Source organism: Mya arenaria, chromosome 15, assembly GCF_026914265.1.
Source record: "Mya arenaria isolate MELC-2E11 chromosome 15, ASM2691426v1".
Taxonomy (NCBI): domain Eukaryota; kingdom Metazoa; phylum Mollusca; class Bivalvia; order Myida; family Myidae; genus Mya; species Mya arenaria.
In genome coordinates, this window is record NC_069136.1 from 8,242,175 (window position 1) to 8,267,849 (window position 25,675).

The 25,675-nt window shown below is 35.4% G+C and overlaps 3 protein-coding genes across 8 annotated transcripts in view; all 3 read left to right on the forward strand.

Annotated features, from left to right (window-relative positions):
- The first annotated feature begins 3,105 nt into the window (after nt 1-3,105).
- Nucleotides 3,106-7,428, forward strand: LOC128220155 (2'-5'-oligoadenylate synthase 3-like). The gene is made up of 6 exons (XM_052928433.1): nt 3,106-3,142; nt 3,835-3,989; nt 4,168-4,414; nt 4,690-4,856; nt 5,673-5,872; nt 6,218-7,428. The coding sequence occupies exons 1-6, from the start codon at nt 3,106-3,108 to the stop codon at nt 6,366-6,368; spliced, it is 957 nt and encodes a 318-aa protein (XP_052784393.1). The 3' UTR covers nt 6,369-7,428.
- Nucleotides 7,429-8,926: 1,498 nt separating this feature from the next.
- Nucleotides 8,927-19,194, forward strand: LOC128219989 (rho GTPase-activating protein 190-like). 3 transcript variants are annotated; one of them, XM_052928204.1, is made up of 13 exons: nt 8,939-9,098; nt 10,845-11,267; nt 11,401-12,082; nt 12,319-12,534; nt 12,748-12,873; nt 12,990-13,208; nt 13,463-13,762; nt 14,008-14,177; nt 15,600-15,726; nt 16,076-16,312; nt 16,996-17,081; nt 17,189-17,689; nt 18,167-19,194. In XM_052928204.1, the coding sequence occupies exons 2-13, from the start codon at nt 10,895-10,897 to the stop codon at nt 18,187-18,189; spliced, it is 3,060 nt and encodes a 1,019-aa protein (XP_052784164.1). In that variant the 5' UTR covers nt 8,939-9,098; nt 10,845-10,894; the 3' UTR covers nt 18,190-19,194. The 3 variants fall into 3 exon arrangements, with proteins under 3 accessions (XP_052784165.1, XP_052784164.1, XP_052784163.1); XM_052928203.1 differs by having other exon boundaries at nt 8,940-9,098; nt 15,594-15,726; XM_052928205.1 differs by lacking the exon at nt 18,167-19,194 and having other exon boundaries at nt 8,927-9,098; nt 15,594-15,726; nt 17,170-17,378.
- Nucleotides 19,195-21,482: 2,288 nt separating this feature from the next.
- The window catches only part of LOC128219628 (probable ubiquitin carboxyl-terminal hydrolase FAF-X), a 49,736-nt gene continuing 45,543 nt past the window's right edge, over nt 21,483-25,675 (forward strand). For all 4 annotated transcript variants that reach the window (XM_052927513.1, XM_052927516.1, XM_052927514.1 and 1 more), the window contains exon 1: nt 21,483-21,626. The gene's annotated coding sequence lies outside the window, so the exon portion shown is untranslated. The remainder of the gene's footprint in view (nt 21,627-25,675) is intronic.

Sequence of the window (25,675 nt, forward strand, 5' to 3'; positions counted from 1 at the left end):
GTATCAACGATGTTTTAATGGTGTAAAACATTTTGTTTATGTATCCAAATTACTTTTCTTAATCTTTTTAACATTTAAACTCACAGAGTGATAAAACATGCACTTATGGAATACAACAAAACCGAATGTATAGTCTAAATATAGCGAGCAAAACGTCTTTGCAAAATTTGCATATCACATTGAATTCTATGTTACTTTATAAATATACTTAGGATTTGCATTTTTGTAACTAACATGTTTTTGGTTTAAAAAGTTTTCCCAGTTGTACATCTGAAAACACTTTTTTTATGATTGCTTTACTCTATGATATCGAAATTGCAGGAAACAAACAGTCACTGTTTAAAAATATTTTGGTTTTACTTGGGTGCGAACCTGCGCCGGTAGAGTCAAGTAAACAAACAACTTTATGTTTACTAAGCCAATAGACCACGAGAACCTCGTTTTGTCTTATCGATATTTTGACATCTTGACCATCAATTTATAACACCACGTGATAGTGTCAATCGACCAATCACGCATGAAAATTGTGCTCTTTAAAGACGATATTTATGCAAAAATCAACATTTCTGAAGGATTCCAGCGTTTAGTATCATAGTTATCACACTCTTAATGATTTGCCAAACTTTATTTCCATGACTTTAATGAACAATATTTATTTTTTGGATGTTTGCTACACATCAATGTTATGGCGTAACCCCCAAAACCAAAGTCAACTAGAATCAACTGACTACGATGATCCATTAAATGACTCGGCAGTCACATGACCGTGATGACGACGATTGATTCTAATTTTAGCATCGGCTTCACATTGTTTATTTAGTTGAAACCAATTGCAGTTAGGTTGAAAATAAATTTTAATAAAGAAAAACAATTAGTTTATCCCAAATTTGTTATCTGTTTCAAAATAGAAGAATAACAGCAAAATAAACTTGTCATGTGGATATTTTCTGAAAATCTTGTTATCACATGATTAAATTTGAACACAACTACGACATAATTAAGGACTGTTTGTAACTGGATTTATCATAAAGATAAACGCCCTTCTATTAAGCGTTTTTGTTATGTTTTGAAAATGAGTTTGTGAACTACATTTTACTTCATATACCTGATAATATAATTATTTTGTCCGTACAATGCATACAAGTGAAATAAAAGCCTGACATAAAAATGTCACGAATTCTGGTTTGGAATATTCATTCCTATCTACTCACTTCTACTTCGTTTTTCTCTAATTATTTAATCCTAAGAGGCACTGCTGCTTTAAGATTAGAGTCGGTCGGGTTTGTGGAAACAAACAATTCTGTTAACGCCTAATTGAAACTACGACAAAATGGAAAACCAGTTAACTAACTTGATCTAATGTAGAGCGTATATTTTGTACATTTGTTTAATCAGATTGTTTTTAAAAGAAATAGAAGTGTTCTATTTCGTGCATTGATTATACTTTTGGTGTTTCCGGATTCAATTCATGATGCTATTGTTGATATTGTTTTTGTTTCAGCCCTCCACTACGTTTAAAACGTATTGATAGAAAGATGATAGGAAGCAGATTACCCGTAAGTGGGAAAATTTATCTGTCCTTGGGATATTTATTTGCATCCCCTGTGTCGTTTTAAATACATTACTGCTTATTAGATTACTCTATGATATACGATTATGTTATGTATTGAACTTAATATGAAAAAACAACACTAGAAATGCAGTAAGTTCTAAGTAATGTCCATTGTTGGCCTCACTTGACTAAAAACCTCCGTATTTATATTTTACAAAATTTCGCTCGAAATATTTTTACGTGCCATAGGTACTATCTTTCCGTCAGTCTGTGCAAAGCCTTAAACATGTAACCAATGGACAAAAGTTACTAAGATATATATGAAGGGAGTATATCCATCATAGTGTATTGGTGCAGGCGCATTTTTTTCAGTCAAAAGTTGTTACTCTTTTTTTATTAAAAAATTGCCTGTCAAAAATCAGTTATATGTTATTCATGGACATAAATGTCTGAAACTTATTTTTTGCATGAATATTTACATGGAGTGTGCAACTTCTTTTGCATTCGGAGCTCCACGACCATTTTCACCAATAACCTCGGATGTATGCCGGTATATCAGTGGAAGTAGTTCGTAAACTTTTTAACTATATCATTAATTAAATGTTGTATTTTGGAGTTGTGTGAGTTTAAATAAGAAAATATCACACAAAGCAACTAAAGTTTTTACACAATTCATACTCCTTAATAAAATTAACCACAATTAATACAATTGTTTAAAAGGTTTTCTACCCTATGTGACGATAGTAAATCACTTTAAATATTTTAGTTTTCACCAATCATTTAATATTTTGCGTTTTAAGCTATGAAATACATGGTTACAATCTTGTTATCGGAAAATAATATTTTCCATAAATCCATCATTTAGTAAATAGTTTAAGGTTTATCACTCTAAATTAAGGTTTGTTATACATATTATTGTATTGATTTTGAATAAGAGTGTCACTTAACTATTTACTATTTTACTTTTCATGACTCTTTGTGGAATTTCGCTTACATTGGCACATTAAACTGTTTGATTTCGATTATGAATCATTTAGCGATTCATAGAGGATTTTAGAGGATGTCATTTCTCAAAATGGTTTCTTTAGCCGTTATCTGTTCGCATCCAGTACTGGTAATGCACATGATCACTAAAGTCGTAACAAAAAGATATTCACCTTTGGTCATAAACGGTACTCCTTCCTCAAAACAAATACATTGTGTATAGTTAAATAGACAACACTAACGTATACATTCTAGTGTCCATTTGGTTGCGGAGACCGGCTCTACAGATCGAAAGCGCGAAGAAGACATGTTCATAGGCGGCATGGGCCAGTTCCAGACTTTTGTGAAACGTGCAAAGAACCTTTTCTCTCTGCCAAGGCTTTGAAAGATCACAATAGAAGCAAACACTCCAATATGGTAACATGCTTATGTCCTTTTTTCCTCGAATTCTATAAGTTCCTAATAAAAGGTTTAATGAAATAAGTTGTTACGCTTGCCCTTTACGCTCTCGAGAAATTTGGGTCTGGAACAAAATGCATATAGTTATAAATGACTTAGTTTGGAAAATAATGGCCCAGTTTTCAACCTTGTCCCTTGAAATCACGGGTATATTATTTCATATTCGTAATACTGCTTGAAACAATACCTTGCAATTTATGTTGATACCTTATCGTCATTGTTATTTTAATGATCTTGACATGTGTTAATAAAACACATTTGCATTGCAATGAATTAGAAATGTTTACAGGATTTTCTGGCACAAGGAGTGGAACGTTTGACTATTTATGAGAGAAAAACAGTCCCGCCTACATTTGCTCGTACACCAATTTTTCCAATGTCACAATTGAGTTCGTCTCATAAATCAACATCTAATGCAACGAACGCTGTTAGTTGAGCATCTCGGACATTTGGCTGTTCTATCAGTGGACCGAGTACAGGTATATGAGGCATTTAGGATCTATGAAATAATTATAAAGTAATTAGGTATTAAACGTAGGTTTAAACGAGACTTACATTTCGACTGATACACATGTATGTACAGTTTTAAAACATAACTGATATGCACCATCAAAAAAGAGGAGGGAAGTAAGAAATTATGAATAAAAGGGCGGTATTTGGGGAGTTTTTACGATGGATTGAAACCACATTTATGTCCGCCTTGGCACCAGGTCAATGCATAACAAGAACTTAGAATTTAACCCACAAAATATGCTGTACCTCGCAGATGCCCCAAACTAATCATAACCAAAGGTTCGGAATAATAAATATTAAATACAGCATGTTTTAATTATTTCAAGGTTTGTATTCGGTAACAGACCTGGATGGTATTATTTCTTCGGAGATCCAGCCGGATAGCTCATTTCTGGCAGGGACCAGCAAGTCAGTTGACCATCTTGTGACTTTACTCCAACATAACGTACCTGCTCGACTTCGGCCGTCTCGAGTTATTAAGGTCTTGTTTACTGGTTTTAGTATATAGTTAAAAATAAACAAAATGTCTTTCTTTCTTTTTATTTTCCATGAGTTCGTGACGTCTCTAGCAGGTGTTAGACACATTCCGTTCTGACAGTATCGAAACCTATTTCAGACTGATAGTAAAACCATTTAATAATCTATTTGTGATCTGACAGGGAGGTTCGCTCGGCAAAGGAACGGCTGTAAAAGGCAAATCAGATATTGACATAACCCTGATGGTGTCAGAATACTCTAACGTACGCGATCTTGTACAAGACATGCCTCGTATTCTTAGTGAACTAGAAGAGTCATTGCAACATGTCCCCGGAATATCAGTGGATGGTAAATCAAGGCATGCCGTGCAGATATCGTTAGGCGGGTCGTCGGTGGATATTTTGCCTGCTGTTGATGTTACAAGAACAGGTGGGGACTCACCGTTTAGATTAGAGGGTAATATAATAAATAGAATTTAAAAATATATATATATATATATATATATATATATATATCGACGTCATTTTAACCTATACGTGTATAAGTGTTTGCTTTGCAGTTAAACATATAAGATTTTTGCCAACTTCATGGGATAAAACATATTTATTCAAGATATAATACATAAGTTCCCGTTCTTCTTAACTTATTTTATGTAGTTTTAAAATAGGTTAAAAAATAAAACGAATATCTTATTTCAATTTCAGTCATTTTGAACGAAGTATATCAGAAAATGATCGGACCGGATGCGTACATAAAGGATTTTTATTCGGCGTCATTGGCCCCATTACAAACTGAACTTGTCCGGGATCTTCCAACAAAAGTGAAAAGTCTAATCCGTCTCATTAAATACTGGAACAAGGAGAAAGTGAAGGTTATCATGTTTAAACTTCTATAAGTAAGTGGGGTTAGGCAACAGGAAACTAAGAGGGTACATGTTAGGCTCGTCTAATTTCGAAGAAAGACAACCCGAGGTATTGTTTTAGCCTTGGTGTCCTCGACGACGTTGTTTATAACCTTGGCAATAACTTAATTGTTGTTAAAGATATTCAAATTGAACACATGTTCCTAGTGTCAAAACTGACATGTGAAGCAAGGTATGTTACTGTGCCTTTAATAATCATTGAATTATATTCCTTTGTTGACTTCAAAAAAACATTCCGTTGGTGTTTCGTCCGCGGTGGTCTTGTTTCAAACAACAAGGATAAAGTGAAGTTTATCATGTTTAAACTTATGTAAGAATTTGGTGTAAGGAAACAGGAATTAAAGTGTTCATGTTAGGATCGTCTTTTCAAAGAAAGAAAACCGAAATATTGTTTAAGCCTTGGTGTCCTCGACGACGTCGTTGTTCAAAAATTTTAACCTTTGCTATAACTCAAAAGCTGTTCAAGATATTCAAAATTTAAATGGAACTTTTTTTGCGAGTGACAAAACTGTATAGCAATGTATGTTACTGTGGCTTCATTTATTATTGAATTTTGTCCCTTGGTTGACTTGAAAAAACAACCGATGGTGTTCCGTCGTCCGTCGAGGTCTTGTTTCAAACAAAAACAATGAACGAGTTGTGCGGTTTTATTTCGTGATCTGCTTTTTAAACAATATTATAGATCAACAAGCTAAACAAAGACGCTCACAATTTCCATTTATTTTAGGTTATTCCGTTTATTAACATTTTTTTATTATCTTACAGCCAACGATACTGAGCGGATGTCCAACGTCTTATGTCTATGAAGTTATCATAATGGACAGATGGGTGAAAGCTGGAAGACCTTATTCGTTTGACATGACGCGGGCGGCACACGACGTTCTGACCTCTCTTAAAAACAATAGAGACTTCAAAGTATTGACTACAGAGCTAGCGAAATACGACAGAAGTATAGCACAAATAGGGTAAGTTGACAAACCAATCGAATTCGTGACAATGAATGACACAACACATATATAGATTTGTCGGATGCTGTTGCATACAATGTATATTAATATGTTTATACAAGAATGACTTCTTTACTAATATTTTAATTATGATTAGCCACTTATCTTTTCCTTGTACCATTGGCACCAGAAGTAATTTTACTTAATATTGCTCTTGTTCCTGTATTCCGTTCGACTTCGGGATGTAATATCTGGTAAATCAGCAAGCAAGAAAGAAATATACATATATATATATATATTATTTAACTTGTAATAGTGTTGTATCAATAAAGTGCTATGAATTTTCTTTGTTCAATATTTCAGGCACAGCACCTATATAATGGATCCATGTAACCCAACCAACGATCTATACAACAGTCGTAACTGGAACTGGGATGGAGTTGCGTCTGAGGCGCAACGCTGGCTTAGTCAACAAATGTTCCAGGGGGTCAGCGGAACTGCTGGACGTTGGTAACAAGCTGCACACTGTCGGACAGAGTTTACGTCATTGTTTTAGAAGCCCTGTGAATTACTCAGTTATTACAACAATCTTACATTTAATTACATGCAGTTTAGTGCTCAAAAGTAGTTAAAAATGTACAGCTGGAGTGCTTAATTGATTAGACAGACACTAAGTCTTAGAATTGATTTTTGTAAACATTAAATAAGCATTAACACGTTTGTGAAACAAATCATTATCTCTGATTATCGTTATGCTATATAAGGCTTTTTATGATTAACTTTTATTTTCAGTATTATTGTTGTTTTTTATATATTTTTTTTAAATATATTTTGCACACAATATATTTCGAATATGGCGAGAATATGCTATTTTTGCGCTATTTAGCCATCGACCATATTTCACATGCATGTGTAAATTGTGAAGAGTGTCCGTACCTGAATGCTGTGATAGGCATCCATCCAAGTACAAATGCGATGGTTTTATAAAACATTATTGTTGCTCGTACAAGCCTGTGTAGCCAATGGTATAAAACTGGTCAAGTTTTTGGTTTGGAGGTTAAAGTTAGCCAAGATATTTATTGATTGGTCAATATTGATCTATCTAAAAAATATTAATAACCAATGAGATCATATAAATGTGCATACTAGCCTAGATAACATGTGGAAAACGTATTATAATAGTGTTATGCGATTGACTGCAGTTGTTTGTCCAGTAGACATTCAAAACGCTTCAGAAAAATAATGTTACGTATCGATATATTCTTCGATTCATTTTTATCAATTTCGATTCATTTCAAACTCTAACCCGCACTTTTTATCGGCTCTTATTTCCTGGTAAAAGGCCGGAGAGTTTCTGACATCGAGGCCGTCTGTTTTAAGCAGTACACATGACCGATGCATTCATTTACGATAACGGCTCAATTAAGAGTTTGATCATTATTTAATAGTTTTGATTTGAGAATAAACTGAAATGAAATGAACGAAGTATAATTGTTTTGGGCGAAACTATTCAATAGTTTTGATTTTACTTTTATTTATAAATTGTGTACGATGATTTATCTAATGAACTGTTCTTTTCGGGATTATTTCAATAAATGGTTAAATAATGTGATAAAATGTCGTTATTGTGATCAGGGTTCGTCTAAAATTAATAGTTTTTAATTTAAATGGTGTGAAGCATTAAATGTTGACCCCGTTAAAAAAAATACCCAAAGGTTCATTTGTCAACGTTGACAATATTGCAATATTAAAGTTTGATCAAAATAGCCGTTGAAAACTGATCATTGCTAAATTTTTATCAGAATTGGGGTTATTTTTAACGCTAAATAAAATGTAAAATACACGCCAGAAATCGACTGTCAGTAGACAGTAATCACCTGACGGCGTCTCTTGAAAGAATCGGCGACAATCTTATATCTGACTAGCTTCTTCACACGCAAAGCTGAGCCCGAGCTCGAGCCTACAATTGTCTAGACCGTTGTTTTTTGGCGTAAAAACGACCAACCAGGTATTGATATAAAATGCATCCCATGTATAGACATACGGACGTATAGTACCAATAGGACCTCAGTTTGGAGACGGAAGAAGCTAGTTCTGGCGCGTAAGAAATCAACCACGGACTTGCTTTAAATACGAGTATTTCGCTACTCTATAAGAAGCAAAATATTAGCAATGCACGACGTATGTATTTGAAACAAATACAGCCTTTGAAAAAATAAATGGTGAAAGTTTTGAGTTCTTTCTCTCCGCACGACTGCGTGCGTGTGTTTCCCGAAATTATCCTTTCGTGGATCGTAAATAATGAGGACATTAAGTCTAAATTGGTCCGTTTTGTAAATAGTACTAGAATCTCCCCTTTCTGCCTCGCTTTATGTTTATCTAATAACATTGAACCACCGATTAATTGCACTCAGGTAACCACAAATCATGTTGACTCTTATTCACTTGTACACGAGTATTGTCCCTTTTTAATTAGGCTAATCTAACACTTTAAACAGAATAGATTTTACAGCAACAGTGCCAGTTTTGAACGATGAAAAATGACCCGACTACAGTTGGAATAGCATTCAATTATTTATGACTGACCACTGTTATACATGTAGAATGGTTAGTGTCATTACTTTTTATTGGGCTTTGGGCCATTGAAAACATAAGAATTTTATTTTATGCAGAGTCCTGTTTTATTTCATAAAATTACGAATGTCTTAGAAATGTTTCATAAATAACACCGCTATTTTAATAGGAAATGGCCCTTTTAAGGTACATGAAATATGCAATAGTGTGATGATATCTTAAAAAAGAGTTGTTCTGGATTGACAAGATCTTGAAAAATGCACTTATGTATATATAGCCACAACATGGATAAAGGTAAATTGAACTACAATTTAACATGTTTGAGCTTAGGTTTTGTAATAATGTGCACTGAAAACTAGGCAGATTCATATACATCCTCTTAAATTGTTACCTAATACATTCACTCAGCTCCATATACTGACCTGCGATCCACTCCGATGTTACACTCCACTCATCAATGAATACATACTAATTTGCTTATGTTTTCTTAAGTCTTTGCCGCGGTTTTCAGGTAAACGAGATACTATACCACAGTTAAAAAAACGTACATAAACAAATTTATCTATAAATAGATACACGTCGGTGCATTCAAAAGAAGCTAGGTTTGGCCGATAGTATCTAGGGATAAAATGGATTTAATACTTCATGAATAAGGATTAATGTCATTGAGGTACGTATATTGTAATATTATATTAAAGCTAATAGGTGTTATATCAGATATATCTACATTTTATCATTAAAATAAATGTTCAGTTGTGTGTCACAAAACATTTACTTCACAGTGGCTTGATGACTAGTGCTCATCAAAGTCAAAAAATCAGTTAAACTAGCCAAAATCATATTTTACACATACTTGAACATGTATATCATCAATATAATACATTGCCTAAAACATAAAATGAGATTTAACAAAATTCTAAAGTACCATTTACGCATGTACTGTAATATAAACTGTTTCTATTTAACTGGGTTACCCCTGTCCTTAATATAGCAAGAATCAGTCGCTTGACGTTTCAGTGTTTAGTCTGTGTTGATTTATTTAAATCAGACTGAAGCCATTTTAAAAAATACACTATTTCGAATATTGTCTTGATCTGTAAACGACAATCCCATAAACTGCTTACTCCCACGTGAAATGAATGAACAGTGTGCATCAGCTGTATTCAATTCGGACGGATATAAATATATCTTACTTAACTTTATTTATATGGTACACGTAATTGAGCCTATCCTTAATATAATTCGCTGTGCGTGTTATCAATATCATATTTCAGGTCGCATACAATTTTGGCAAACTTTTCAAATATAAATTATTTTAATTTACAATATCATTTAACCTTTCACATTGACACGGTGGGTTGAATTAAAATACAAGATAACAGAACCGTGTTAAACGTTACGGGTTCATCTGAACCTTTTCATTTTTCAATCTTATTTCTTAAATATCTGAATCACTCTCAACACCCACATTAACATTGCACCGAACAGAAATATAACAGTTACACAGCATGGGGCATCACTGTCATCACCCACATTATCATTGCACCGAACAGAAATACAACAGTTACACAGCATTGGGCATCACTGTCATCACCCACATTATCATTGCACCGAACAGAAATACAACAGTTACACAGCATGGGGCATCACTGTCATCACCCACATTATCATTGCACCGAACAGAAATACAACAGTCACACAGCATGGGGCATCACTGTCATCACCCACATTATCATTGCACCGAACAGAAATACAACAGTTACACAGCATGGGGCATCACTGTCATCACCCACATTATCATTGCACCGAATAGAAATACAACAGTTACACAGCACGAAGGATCACTCTCACCACCCACATCATCATTGCGCCAAGAAGAAATATTACAGTAACACAGTTCGAAGCATCTCTCGCATCACACAGTGACCTCATCACAATTGCACCAAATAAAAATACAACAGTTTCACTGTACGAAACATCACTCTCGTCACACCCATTATAATTGCGCCGGACAGAAATACAACAGTAACACAGCACGAAGCATCACTCTAATCACCCCAACATAATTGTGCTGACTTAAAACCGTTCTGGCTTCGGTGTCATTTTCGCGTCAAAGGGTAGGGCATTAAGATATGTGAAATTATTGACAAAATATAAATCACACTTGACGACATTGCAGCTCTTTATTTCAATTATATTTGACGTGAAATGATCTATTTTGCAATACTTTAAAGCCAAAAGACTTTGTCATTACTCTTCATTTGCGCGTTAACCACTTTAAATTGATACCAAAACACATGGAGACAATAAGCAACCACCATGAACATGTTTGAGTATCGAATTCGATTAATGTCACCGAAAACCTTGTTATATCGGCAAAAACTAAGATTGGAAATTCAACTTGTTCTTTTCACAGTGGCTGTAGGCATTTATAACGAACATACCTCTCTACAACTGCAGTTGAAAATGACTATGAATATCAACGTCGTCGGCCTATCTAGCTACGCAAGAGATGTTTATAACCGTTTTGGTGTAGGCAAATCTTGCCTTTGTAACAGATTTATGCGCCCATCAGCTGACGATTATATCACCAATCACCGGTCTAGAATCAGTTTTGCAGACTTTTATGGAAGTGCGGTGTATAAGAACCACTTTCTTTACTGGGGTGAATCAACAAATCATTTTATGCCGAAAAATATTAAATTTAGAGTGTTTGAACAAACAGTATTCATTGACGAGTTTGTGGCGTATCCTTTTGAAAGTAAATCTTCCTACCTTCAACGCTGTATGACAAGGTCGATACATTTAGCTGGAAAGGCAGTGTACCATGGACCAAATAGTAAGCTCTTATTTCAATATATATATATATGTATTACTCTGTTTGCCTTGTTTTGGAATCCTTCTTTAATATTCGTGATGAGGTGATCATTACGAAATATTTTAGGTATTCCTTTATCATTTTCTTTTTCCAGGTCTTGATTGTGAGCAAAGTTCGAAATCGCAATCTGCCACTGAGAAGTTCAACGTTGACGGTATTTTATGCTGCGTTGATGTAAATAAATTCAACGATAACATTGATGATCAGTTGATATTTACTACGGAAATACTCAAATATGGTATAAAAACCATGATCCCAGTTGTTGTTGTCACAACAAAAAATGATGAAAGAGATGAGGACTCCAGCAACAAAGTTAAAACACTTGTTTCCCGAGAGCAGTTTAAGGACAAATGCATTCTTGTAGAATCATCGTCACATTTGAATGTCAATGTAGATACCGCATTTCATGCACTTGCCACGCACAAGAAGATGTTACGCAAAAGTAAAGACCGACCAATGGTGGTTGCATTCGGTCCGTCAGACGTAAGAAGGAAGGAAGTTCTTAAACTAGCAAGAAATGATATGAATATTCTGGTACAAAATCTCCTTCCACGCTTTAAATGGACTGAGGGTCTTGAACATGCCTTTAAGGTAATATCTAAATACACTGCGTATGGAAATTTCTTACATGAATACGGATATCGACAGACAAAAAGGGTTGTGGAAGAAGGACTTCTTCAAGAGCTGAAGCAAAAATACATTGAGATGTTCTCAAAGCAGTACTTACCACAACTGCTGCGCGCCAACGTTAAAACTTTGCAGTGTTTACAAAACAGGTTTGTTTTGAATGCAGTTAATATATTATATAAAACAATTGCATTTGTGGCATACAATTAAATTGCTTGTCTATATGACTCATGACAACAGAAAATTTTTGTTCATTGCCTAATCCTGTGAAAAATTTCTCTATATAACAGCAGTAACGTGACAACTATTTCATCACTGTGTCCATGTTTATAAATCATGTAGTGTCATGCAAATAGTTATTTTAACAATCAATACACCATTACAGGACAGTCGAGGAATGTATCGTGGCCCTTGTCAAAGTTGCAGATCATACTCACTACAACCAGACATTTGGATGCTTTCCTCGCCTTTTAGAACAACTGCATTTCAACGACGTTTTGCGACAAGAAGGATTTCAAACGGAGATCGCTTTGTCATTATCTGCAAAGCAGATATTTGCAAAGCACGTTGAAACTTTGGAACAAAGGGATACGCAGGACAAGTTTGACACCTAGCTTTTATATTACTCTATCGTTGAAAAGATGTTTCTAATTCTAGATGTGTTCAGAGAGTCCGAGGATCACTATCCAAAAGTTAATTCAGTACGCCATTATAAGTAGTTTAATAAAACAATGAAAAACAAGTCACTTAGATTGAAGTATTAAACCATTACATTTTTTCTGATTCTGCGAATTTACTTTCTCTTTCCTCTTAGACTGAAAGCTGAGTTTTTGGAGTTGCTTTTTGAGAGACCATATGCATTTCAAAATAGCCACAGGAGTAGTTCATTTGAATATGAAGACATATTGGACATTTGTTGCTACCTAAAAGATGATTGCAGGTAAACCACGACTTGTTTTCCATAAAAATCTTAATTTGTGAAACGTTTCAATTACGTATAACTAACAGGCATATTCAAGTTCTTTTGTAAGTTTATGATGTCTTGCGACATTGCAGATATCGGAATCTAGACGATTATGAAGATCTACGAACGACTATTCTCTTGAATCATGTCATGTTCCTGGAACATCCGAGTATTGAAAGATGTCCTTTCCACCATCCCCTTCAAGGACAATGTACTAGTTGCGTAGATTGCCAAGTTGCAGCATTGCTACCCGAGTGTTTGAAACAGCCTGCTTTTCCATCCTGTCACACACGATGCTCTGGCGTAGTACGGTAAGCGCTGACCTTCGATACCTATCTATCCTATACCTATCTTATAACGCATAATACCACTACGATTATTAAGAAAAAAACGGAAGGTTTCATTCAAATTAAGATACGTGTATATGTTCATCTTGTCGGGCATGCCGCTGGATATAGTTTGCACTTCTGTGTTTAGTAAACCAATTGAAAAATATAGTTCCATCAAAAAGCACATTAACTATTGATTTATTGTTTGTGCTAACGTTGTTGCGTGTTTGCCACAGGCTACTTGTAGTGATGCAATGCGGAGATCCATTTGACATCAAGATCCCTTTGGCGCCATTCTTGCACAGGACGTCACTCCAAGAAACCTCGCACATAGATTTAAAGAATCGAACTGATACGGAGCTGATTCGGAACACATTTATTTCAAGGGCTGTTGACACAAAGAATGCAAACGAGTATGAAATCAAAGTTACCGTTACTTCGAGTCATAAACTTGACACTTCACTGAACACATCAGATATAGATGCATGCATACTTGTATATAGCGCAGAGCGACCAGCTTCCATCGTTTGCATTGAGTTAGTATACTTTATATGTGTATATCTTTGCGAATCGTAAGGCCTGAAAAGGCCTAAAAATGGGTAATATGGGGTATAATTAGGTATACCTTTATGCATAATTATTCGCCATAACCATGCAATAGTGTCATGCATCTCAAAATGTACGTGTTGTCTAGACATCATCAATTGTATCCATTCTGATATCTTAATAAAATCATTATGAATAGCAGTATCATAATAATTATGTCATCATTATTCTACAGACAAATCGTTGGTAGTGTGGATCCGTCTATTTCGATGCTTGTAATGGCAATATTGAAAGAGGAAAATTATTCTCAAAAGGAAACTAGTCGATTGATTCGAAGGGGCATCCATATTTCTGAATGTCACAATGCCATGTTTATACGGATGTCAGACAGCCCGACCTCAAATGGTAAAGTTTCTGAAAACCTATTTTACATGTTTTCGGGTTAATTAGTGTTTTTTTTTTATCGAATGCCTTTATCAAAAACATACGATGGGGCCCTGATTACACGTAGGCTTCACGTTGTGTAAATAAATGGTACAGGCGACCTCTCGTACAAACGTTTGTTTTGTTTGTACTTGAAACAATAAAACGAGCTTAAAACTGAACTAATCCATGACTGATTCCGAAATTTAAAGAAAAAACTATATCAAAACGATACAATGGAATGTACGTGGACAAGATCAGTCGTCACAACTTGAACAAAGACCGAGTGTTTAGAGGCAAAAGGTTAAGGTCATTCAGACAACAAACGCATTCACTCACAAAACAACATACACAAACAACATCTGCATCAACATATCTTTATTTATGTTGGTGTTGATGCATTTGGACAGTAGGGTCAGAAAACGGTATGAGCAAGCGCAAACTTCAGAATAAAAGTCTTTTTATTCCTCCCATCTGTTTTGATGAGCCTTTTTGTGGTGACCAAGACTTAGCTGTCATAATGGCGACTTTGTGTATGTGCATTCGTCAATCCGGACTTAGCGTTTACTTGACCATGCATGATAGGATTTTCTAAACACTTAAAATGAATCTTCCCCGTGATGAGGTAGCGTGTCGTGCACAAATTCCATGTCTGTACCTCAAAGGCCAAGGTCACGCTTAAAGGTCAATGTCGAAATTATTACTGTTGATTGGACGGTACCTTCTCCGGGCCATATCCAAGTTCTGAACCGCAAAGGTCAAGGTCACTGATGTCGAAATGAGAACTATTATGTGGACTGTACCATGTCCATTCTGCATCTTAACCATGCGTCATAGGAATCACAAGTAGCTGGGCATATATGTTCTATATGATGAGGCAGTGTGTTGGGTATAGATTCTGACCTGTATCTCAACGGTCAATATCACTCTTACCGCTTCTCTCTACTACCTAAACATATGTACATATATTTCAGTGAACGTAAGTTCTTGTCCGCACTAAAGTTTTTGAACGTTCAACATCGTCAAAATGTTGAAAGTGGCGGCGGGGTCCTCCCATAAAAACAGTTGTCAGTGTAGAATGTTGTATTCAATGTGCCCTTGTTAAGTGCACACGCCGCCGGAAAGAAAAAGGTGCAAAAACTCAATATAAAATAGCTAAAATAGGTACAAGAATAGTACGCTTAGACTAAAAACACAGTTTGAATTCACAAAATTTCCTATTTTTACTTTGTAAACAAGCAATCGTTCAGCTTTTACATTCAATAACCTGTTTTGTTAAGGTCTCTACGAATATAGGTTAAAAACGAGAGAGTTTAACACGTCTGGCCTCCGGGTATGAACTATTTAATTGTATAGTAACCAACATTGTTTCCATTAATTTCATTTTCTTTTCCTTAGTTTCAGATTTAGACAATGTATATGAAAATTATCTGCGGTTACTGACGAATGAAAACATGAGAAGAACTTCCCGAAGTTGCACAAGCAAGCTCAAGACAAGTTTAGATGTTGGAGCACAGATGACAAGAAATAGGTTGTTTTGCATATTTTTCAGTGAAACCTATCATAAGCATTTGCGACAAAAAGTTATTGCAATTTGTTGTTGCACGGTATACTTTCTTCCTTTACATTACTGCTATAATACCATTAAAACGATATGGACAAGCCAAGTAGTAAAAAATATATACCCTGTTCAAAGCTACAATGACAGGGCCCAATCGCCACTGAACGAGTGACACAAACGTACAAACACCACATCCGTACACACAAGCATATTGCAAACCACTATATCAATATAGTTTAGCTATATTCATGTATGTCAATGTTGTTCATTTATTTCCTTATAAGTATATTAACTTGACAACGAGGTATATATGTTACAGATTTAAGGCTCCAAAGCCAGAAAATGTGATACATGAAGAAAGTACCGACTCTGAAACAACCTGTTCATACTCCGAGCACCCTTCAAGTGACAGAGTGAACTCTTGGTCCTCAACAGATGTGTCAAACTTTGAAAGACTCTCACTTTGTACAAATACATCATCTTCAACTGAATCAGTATCAACGTTTGAGAACATGTCACGATGTTCGTCAGTGGGGAATCTTTCCTTATCATTAACGTAAGTGTAGACATGTTTTCGTTGCCATCAAATGGGTTCTAGTTTGTGTCATTCCCCTGTAGCTTTCTTGGGTGGGGGGCTCTTTATTGTCTTTTGATTGTCTTTAAACAGCGATGACAGTATGGCATTACTAATGAAACGATGACATTATGCACCAGACTTTTGGTCCAGCCAAGCCCGGGTAAAATCCCTGCCCTGCGGTGACAAACTGCTGGTAAAATCCCCGCCAAATACCTACCCCCGCACCCTGGTATACCTAGGTAAGGCCCATTCCCTGCTATTTTGGCGCGAAAATAAAAACACCGCATTCCCTCGGCACTGCAGGGCCACCTGGAAGGTAAAAACAAGGCCAATTTCCCCTGCTATCCCCGGTATACCCCGGACCTGGTGGGGCGTGGTTACAATTGACTGGTGCATTAACGTTTGTGTTTAGTTTTCATGTGAAGTTCTTAGATTGTTACTTTTAAATTGGCAGATAATATTGTTTTAAGTCATTAAGATTGATTATGTACATCTGTTAGTTTACTAGTTGTAGTATACATGTAAATTAAAATCGATAAAAAATATTAAGACACATTATATATATGTCGACGAAATTAAGAGTGTACCTCTAGAGGTTATACAATTAATTATAGTAATATAATCATTATACATTTATTATATTAAAGCAATATCTTTTTCAGCTCAATGAGTGTAATTCCTGAGGATGCCCAGTCTCTTTTATACGTTGAGCCCTTCAAGCTTGCACTAAGGACACATAACTACAGTGGTAATATTGATAAATCTTAAATTTGCTTGGACGATAAAAATACGGTTATGTTTTATGCAAACAAATATTTTACAATAACAATCAACAGTATTCATTTTCACTTTTAGCCGACAGCATCTGTCAGGACGAAGAAACGCACAGGAAATGCTTAGAGCCTGACACTTGCGTAAGAAATCAAATAGGTACATCCACTAGATTGAGTGAAATTGAGGACGAGTTGAATGTTTATCAACGAAACAGAAGTATGGAAAATGAAATGCTAACAATACGGGACTGTTTAACACTTGAAACGGAGGCTGTTCTCAAAGAAATTCATCTACAATCGCAACGTGTGACAGAAACAGTTGAAAATGCTGCAGCAAAAGCTGGCCATCATAGAAAGAAAACCAAAATAACGTACAGACGAGTGCGACAGACTGAATCATCGATACTGGAAACCGCTGCAAAATGCAATAGTACAAGGGATGATGTGCGAAGTACTTACAGGCGCTTTAAGAAGTCAAATAGAAAGGCCCAAATAGAGTCCGAGGACACTTTGCAACGTATACAAAAAATTGTTGATGATCTACACGATCAGAAAAGGAAGAGACCCTCACGAATATTTAAAGGTAACGCGGTTTATTCTTTATTGCAGTTTTATTTTAAAATTAGGTCTTAATAGTACATTGACAAGTGCATTGACAAGATTTAAGATTTCCAAGGTGAGTAATGCATATCTATTGCAGAATTTAACAATTAACAAAAAGTAATACCAAATGTCGAATAATAAATATCCTGCAACTATACATGTTAAATAAATCAAAATAATTCATGATCTTCTGACTCGTTTGTCAAATAAGCCCAGCTGTCAAAAACACACTGATATCTCTTGTTTAATGACACAAGGATCAAAGGTCAATGAAGTGTTTTTAATTTTTTTAATGATTAAGTTGGAACTTTCTTTTATATGGCCAAATAATCCTTATGCCATTAAAACCTGACCCAAGAGTTTGCCACCCGGTAGCACTCTTTAAATGACTCGACTTGATAATACTTTGAAAGCTGCCGACAGAAACTGTTGAAATACTTTTTTTTCTTTTTTTCAGGATTTAATTGTTTCCGTACTTAAATAACACTACCAACAAGACGAAGAAGAATCCAAAGGTTATTGGTTTCTAATACCAGTATTTGATTTCCGGACTAGACGTATGTCAGTTTGGTTGGTGGTCACAAAGCCGAACAAAGGGGATTTCTACCGGCACTCCGGTTTCCCCAGCAACACAAGACCACACTCTTGAACAGCATTGTGCCAATGAGAGTGACTGCGCATCATTTACAAACACTTTCTTCATTATCATTGTAAATCAACTATTGTTTTAAGTAAACCTTAGACGTGTATAGGTCCAAAATAACAAAACGGTTTGAATGTGAAAGAATTGATTTGACGAAGGTAAATGTAAAAAAAAACAAGACATCCGCAAATTGTCAAATTTGTAGTATAATTTTGACTAAACAATCCAAGCATATTCTTCAGGTGGACAAAAGCTGTCTTACCATTCTATGGTTGTGATCTTTTAATTGCTTGTTTTTTTTTACTTTTACATATTATAATATTTGTTTCCGAATGATATGGGAAACGGCGATAATGTAAAGGCAATAATAATATGAGGTCATCTTGTTTACCACCACAAACATGCGTTATTCCATCACAATCCAACGTTTTTTCAACCTCTTCACCTTGTATAACGTTTGGACACGGTTAAATGCCTCTTTAAAAAGATATTAAACTATTCGTATGTATGATACACGACCATTTTTGTTCAACAAGAAAGGAAAGCTCAAAATATATGATACACTCGTAGCTATGGCCAGGCTCACAAGCATGACCGAAATTACATGCTTTATAGAAAACGGGAAAAGCATTGTTTCTTACTATGCATATTAAAACATATGTTGTTTTTATTTTGTTTATGTTTATAAATTACATTTGTGTCTTTCCTTGACAAGTTGCTCTTGTAAAACAGTGAGAGTACCTAAAAGTGCGATGGAAATTCGAACAAATGCAATTGCAGTTGCCATACTTTTGTATTTACTAGCTCAAATAAACGACATTTGCCAATGTCATTTTAATAGATGTAAAGTGTTAAAGGGGAAATATAGCATTACAGTTAATTGATGCATAGTGTTGTGTTTAACACATGAGACGTCAATGATCAAAACAAATATGGTTTGTGTACAGATACAAAACTAACAGTGATATTTATGGCCCCTTTTAACTGGGTAATTTGTTGCCACGTAGCCATTTTTGAAAACCCAACATATAATTACAATTAAAGGGTATTATGTTTTACTCCAAATGATACATAATAATGCATAAAAATGAATACGTTTCTTTTGTGTATAGAAAACTCAATTTAATGGAATTTATTATATCCACATTCAATGTCATATCAGAAGAGTATCGATGGATAAGGGAAATACTAACGTTCTCGAAATTGAATACTTCGCAAAACGTATCTGTCAGTACGTTAACATGGCACGTTTGTATCAAAGACGATGTTATGCCGTGCCGCTCAAACTGATGATGATGATGATGATGATGATGATGATGATGATGATGATGATGATGAAGATGGTGATGATGGTGGTGGTATTGATGATGATGATGATGAGGATGATGATGATGATGCCTGCGTAATGCTAGTAACAGGCCTCTTGTCCACGCATGGACACAGTTAATTGTTCAATTTTTCATTCCTACCGGCAACCATCCGAGACTGAAATTCTCTATCTCATCCTTCACGCCATTGGCCGTCGATTGTAAGTTTTAAATATATACACTGAACAAAAATATTCGTAAGCCACCACCAAACTACCATGTTGGCAGCAGAATATCGGGCAGATTCTCCACACTCGCCTGCGACTTAGATGTAATTCGCTTAGCTATTACCTACATTGCAAATCAAAAGTTGCCTCGCCTCTCTGTGAATGTGGGTCAGTTGAAACTGTTAAACATTTCCGTAGTTTCTGGAATGTAACAAATATAACACATAAGGGTCAATTTGTTATTTAGCACCCCTTGTCCGTTAGCAACAGACAACCTCCTTCATGGAGACGAACACCTTTCACTCGAGCAGAATACAACTTTGTTTCTCATTCTTGAACAATACGTATATATATACTTGCCTCAAAACGTTTTGGCAGTTAACAACACTATGACTGGGGTCACAGATTCAAGCCGCGCGTGCGGAATACATTTTTCTCTTGTTATATTAGTTCGTTCCGTTTCCGATTTTTCACTTTTCCAAATTTCAATACCATGCAACTGTAGCAAATTTGGGCCGAGCGATACATTGTTAAACTGTTGTCTGCTGCTTTTACAGTAAGGTATATATTTTTGCAATTGTAAACTTTCACTTTTGTTTGAATAGTTAGAAAACCGCTGTTTTTCAATTGTTATAAAAGTAATATATTTCTGTGAACCAGAGAGTATTAAATAGAAAAGCGCCTCCTTAACAATAGAAGTAATGAAAGTAAACTCAAAAGTCCTTACCGTACATTGACATAATACTATTAGAACAGTTTTTAAGTGGAAAGCTAGGGATATCGAAAAAGTAAGATAATTTAATAAGTGCGTCTATGAAAACTGTAAATATTCCAATCTTTGTTGATTTATCATTGATTGAACGATAATTGTTTCACTATCCAATCATTTTAAATAATCATTAGTGCAAATTATTTGGCAAAGTAGCCAATGAGGAAAATCTTATATATAACAATTTGAAAGTTAGCCCCGGCACGTTACACAACTTAATGTTAGATTTACAAAACATCTACCAAAGATCTAGTTAAGCTCACTATTTTTGTTCCTCTATAGTAAGTGGCATACTTACTATTTTGGAAGTTTTTTTAATGTTTATTGAAGTTTTCTATCAAGCAAAAATATTATTTTTGTATCAAAATCAGTTAAAAGTAAGAAATATTGATAAACCGAAAATAAGCTACTTAAGTCTGTTTTATATTAAGACGTTTCGAGAAATCAGGGCGTGATGATATTATAATTATTAATGATGCACATCATACCTCTATAAGTAAAGGTGTTCTATAATCTTTTTTATGAATTCATTTTTTAATATTCAGTCATCGGCCATCTCCGGCAAGCTTTCGAGACAGACAATTCTCGTCAATTCCGTTGGATGGTAGCCGAGGTGTTCCGATTGACATTTTGACTGTAAGTAATAGTGTTCTGTAACCTATTAGTATGACTTATTATTTTATATTTTATTTATAATAATAATAATATACCACTATATGTAAGAATATTCAATGTATTAAATTATGTTAGGACGAAGAAATAAAAAGTAAAAATAAATCAAATTACTTTTCATTCGACAGGAAGTCTCGCGCTCTCGCGAGATGAAGCTCATTACCGATTATTGACAAGTTGTGAAAGAAGAAAATACACAAATTCTTTGAAAAGCGCTTGTAAATTTGAATTGACAACGCAGATGGTTTGGACAGTATCTATTATTTTCTACAAAGTCTGCACTTGAATCCATCATTGAGGTATTTTCCGCATGCAATAACGCAAAATGACTTCGTAAAACAGAACGTTTTTTCGTAGTCGGCCATGTTTTGATTTCGCAGAAATGTCAGTGTGGTTCTTATAAAGTCAGATGTTCATTCTTGCCATTATTATGTTCATATAAAACGGGTAAACAATAATCAATATTTTGTTATGAGCATGTCTTTCTTAAAAGGTTAAAGGTCACTTGTAATCAGCTTATCAGACAATTTCCTGTGTTTATCTCTCGACCCTGAACAAAATGAAAAACGAAAGTTGTTGCAGACAACAGGATAACAAAGCATGAAGAAATAAATATCATTTGTCAGTTCCTATTGACAGTGTTAACATATTTATTTTACATGTGCTGTTTCATAGTTTTTTAGTAAAATTGAAAGGCCAAACTCAATGCTCAAGATTTTCAGCTACAGTCTTGTTACCCTTCTAAGCGGATCAGTAGGGAAACAATGCAACGCATTGCACAAATGCTCAGCATTCTGGGATTAAAGTGTTTACAGTAGAAATGAAAAATATTTTTTTCTTTTGGTTGACATAAAATAATTCAATTTCAGTGCAGAAACATATTATCTGACCGTTGTTTACATGTACAAGTAAATGAGGCATTAGCGAATCAAATGTACCAATAGCGGATCACGTGACATTCTGATATTGGGGTTTGTCTCAAGCAGGGATCGAATTTAACTTTTTTTGCCACTAGCAAGTTTTTGCTAGTGCCATTTTTTTCAACTAGCAAAATGGTGGGTTCCACTAGCAGTTATTTAAAGGCTGTTTTACTTCATGTAAGTTGCCAAATAAACAAGTAGTTTTGTTGTAGCATTAAATGTTCATTGTTTATCAAGTGCGCTGAGATAAGAATAAACTATGAATGTTTACATTTTGTTTTTAATTCTTACATAAATAAATCATATACCCAGCTGGGCTAACTAAGCTCCTGGATACTCAAAAGCCTTGAATCATTAGTAGTAAGTGACTACACTCCTCCCCACCTAAGTTTATACTTTCAAAATGTAAAGTGGGGAGGAGTGTAACAGTCATTATTCTAAGCCATTCAATGCGACTGAGTAGCCAAGTGCCTGGTAAGTCAAGTTGGGTAGAGGACCAGACTTGCAAGCAGGGGTTCATAGACTCGAATCCTACACAGAGTAGATGTTTTTCTCTTGAAAATATATATGTACACTGACATTTTTCGATGGTAATGTATGTTGCACACGTGAACAAAGCATGGAGGATCTAGCAAGTAATATGGGCAGGGTGCGAACTGTTGCTTAGTAAATAAAAAATAAAATACTGTAATGCCTACAGTTGATTGCAGACATTATTCTCTGTTGTTGCATACAAAAGTTTGGTGTTCAACTCCGTTTCCTATTTTTTGACGGTTCTGACAGATGCCGTAGAATCGGACCGAGAATTTTTGGTTTGCGACAAATTACCGACAATTCATGACTTTTCGCTAGGTTTGGTTTTATTGGGGGGCTTTTCGGTCAATCCCCGCGTCGCTGTCAGCCTTTTTACCTTTCCAGGCCTTTTCGCGTAACAAAACGTGGTTAATTTTCTCTTCTTTTTTGGCAGTTGTAAATCACAAACCAGACGAAAACAGTTATCTCCTAGGCGCTTGCTTAAATACCCGATGATAACATTTGAGTATAGCGACAAGCGTCCATACACGGTCACATGATTATCTTCGAGGCGCTTACTTAAATATCCGATAGTAACATTTGTACGCAGCGACAAGCGTCCATATACCGGGTCACGTGATTATCTATTATGCGGTAAACTTGCGGAAAGAAGTTTTTAAAGCGCAAAGGAGAGTTTGAGCGAATTCGACGATTTTATTTGCGGTCGCTAAAATATTCGAGTGCCAGGATTTTCTACTCACATTTTTCGATTCCTACTCGCATTTTGCGAGTTAGCGACCGTTAAATTCGATCCCTGTCAAGCGAGGTTTTAGCTGTCAAAATTGACAATGAGATTGTTCATCTTTTCTGTTAACTATATTTAGTCCCTCTTTTATGCAATATACAGGTGATATCATGATAGGATGCTTCTTTGGTGATCCGTTTCACGTCAAATTCGTAGAGATCGCATATATGTATTTAAAAATATCCGATTTGTTGAATTATTTCAACAATTTACCTGTTGAAAACACTCAGGTGCAGTTCATTTTGAGAGCTTTTGGACCTTTTGTCACTGATCCAAATTATTTGAACGTATATAACTATTAACTGTGTATGCATGTGCTAGTAAATCTGTTAACTGTTCATGATTTACTATGCATAGAATAAACTCTTTCTGATTGAGATCATTTATTATCATTTAAAAATAATTCGACAATGATTAAGTATCCTGAGTCATAAAATCACAGAAAATCAAGTATTCAAAAATAAAATCACTGACATTATAAAAATTAAATATAAACAATTATATATAAACACATAACAGTTGACCAGATATTCTGACCAGCTAGGTGTTAATGCACCAGTCAATTGTAACCACGGGCCCCCATGTCCCGGGAAAAGCAGGGACTTTGATTTTGGATCCAGCCATGCTCGGAATAAATTCCCGTCCTGCGGGCACGAACTACTGGTAAAATCCCCACCAAATGCCAGGGCAACCCAGGGACCCTAGATAAGGCCCATTCCCTGCTATTTTGGCGCGAAGATCCACCGCATTCACCCAGCACTGCAGAGCCACCCTGAAGGTAAAACACAGCCCATTTCCCAGGCTAATCCCGGTATACTCAGGAGCTGGGGGGGGGGGGCAGGGTTACAATTGACTGGTGCATAATATTATGGTACCAACCTATGCAATGATATTAAGTAACAGGTTAAAAGTGTTAGAAATAGTATAAGGTAAACCTAATACTTTAACCTGAACAAATTACACAGACATCATGATAACCTTGAATGAAAAAGCATGGTGGCAAAAGATACAACGATTTGAATCAAGATTCAAGCTACTTTGAGTTTAAAACATTGCACAATTAAACAAAACAACACTCCTTCAATATGATAATGTAAATCTGATTTTCTGTTCCAGACTAAGATGATTTCTAACCTCCACCAACTCTTCTCAAAAAATTATGTTGTCAACTTGGACCCAATTCAATCTTCATTCTTTTCATCTGATATTTTTAAAAACAATCACAAACTGCATGGTATACACTCATAGAAAGTTGCAGTTTCATGTACATTAAAACACGGGCGTCTAAAATGTTGATTAATATCAATGAGCAAGACGTGTGTGATTCAGTTTTCAACTCATCCTCGGCACCCCAGCTTATCATAATCTATATGATATCATATACAAACGTAGGTTATGATACGCTGGGGTGCCGAGGATGTCTTCAACTGTAAATCCTGCAAACTGGATTTAGAGACTTAAAATAATTCTGATATAATTATGGAACTAAAATACATAAAATGATAAGGTTTTGTTAGCTCTACTGGCCAAAGGCCAGAAGAGCTTATGCGATGGTAATGTGTACGTAGTATGTGCATCCGTGCGGTCGTGCGTCCGTGCGGTCGTGCGTCTGTAAACAATTGCTTGTGAACATGATACAGTCTTCAGTTTTGATTGTATCTCGATGAAACTTGTACAGTATCTAGATATCCAATAGAGCTCGGTTCCTTTCGAAAACCAGCCAGATCCGCCCATGCATGCCTAGATTATGGCCCTTGATAGTATAAAAAAATGCCATTGTGTAAAGAATTGGTTGTGAACACGATACAGTCTTCAGTTTTGATTATATCTCGATGAAACTTGTACAGTATCTAGATATCCATTAGAGCTTGGTTCCTTTTGAAAACCAGCAAGATCCGCCCATGAATGCCTAGATTATGGGCCATGAAAGTTTTAAAGAAATGCTTTCTATTTTTAGCCAGGTCTGCATGAGCGAATTCTATTTTTAGCCAAGTTTACATGTATATGTTAATTCAAGTCTAGAGTTAAGGGAGACAATTTGCAAGTCTAGGATTTTGAGAGACAATTTGCTTTTTGCTTCTGCAGTTGATTTTGTGAATTACTCTGCCTT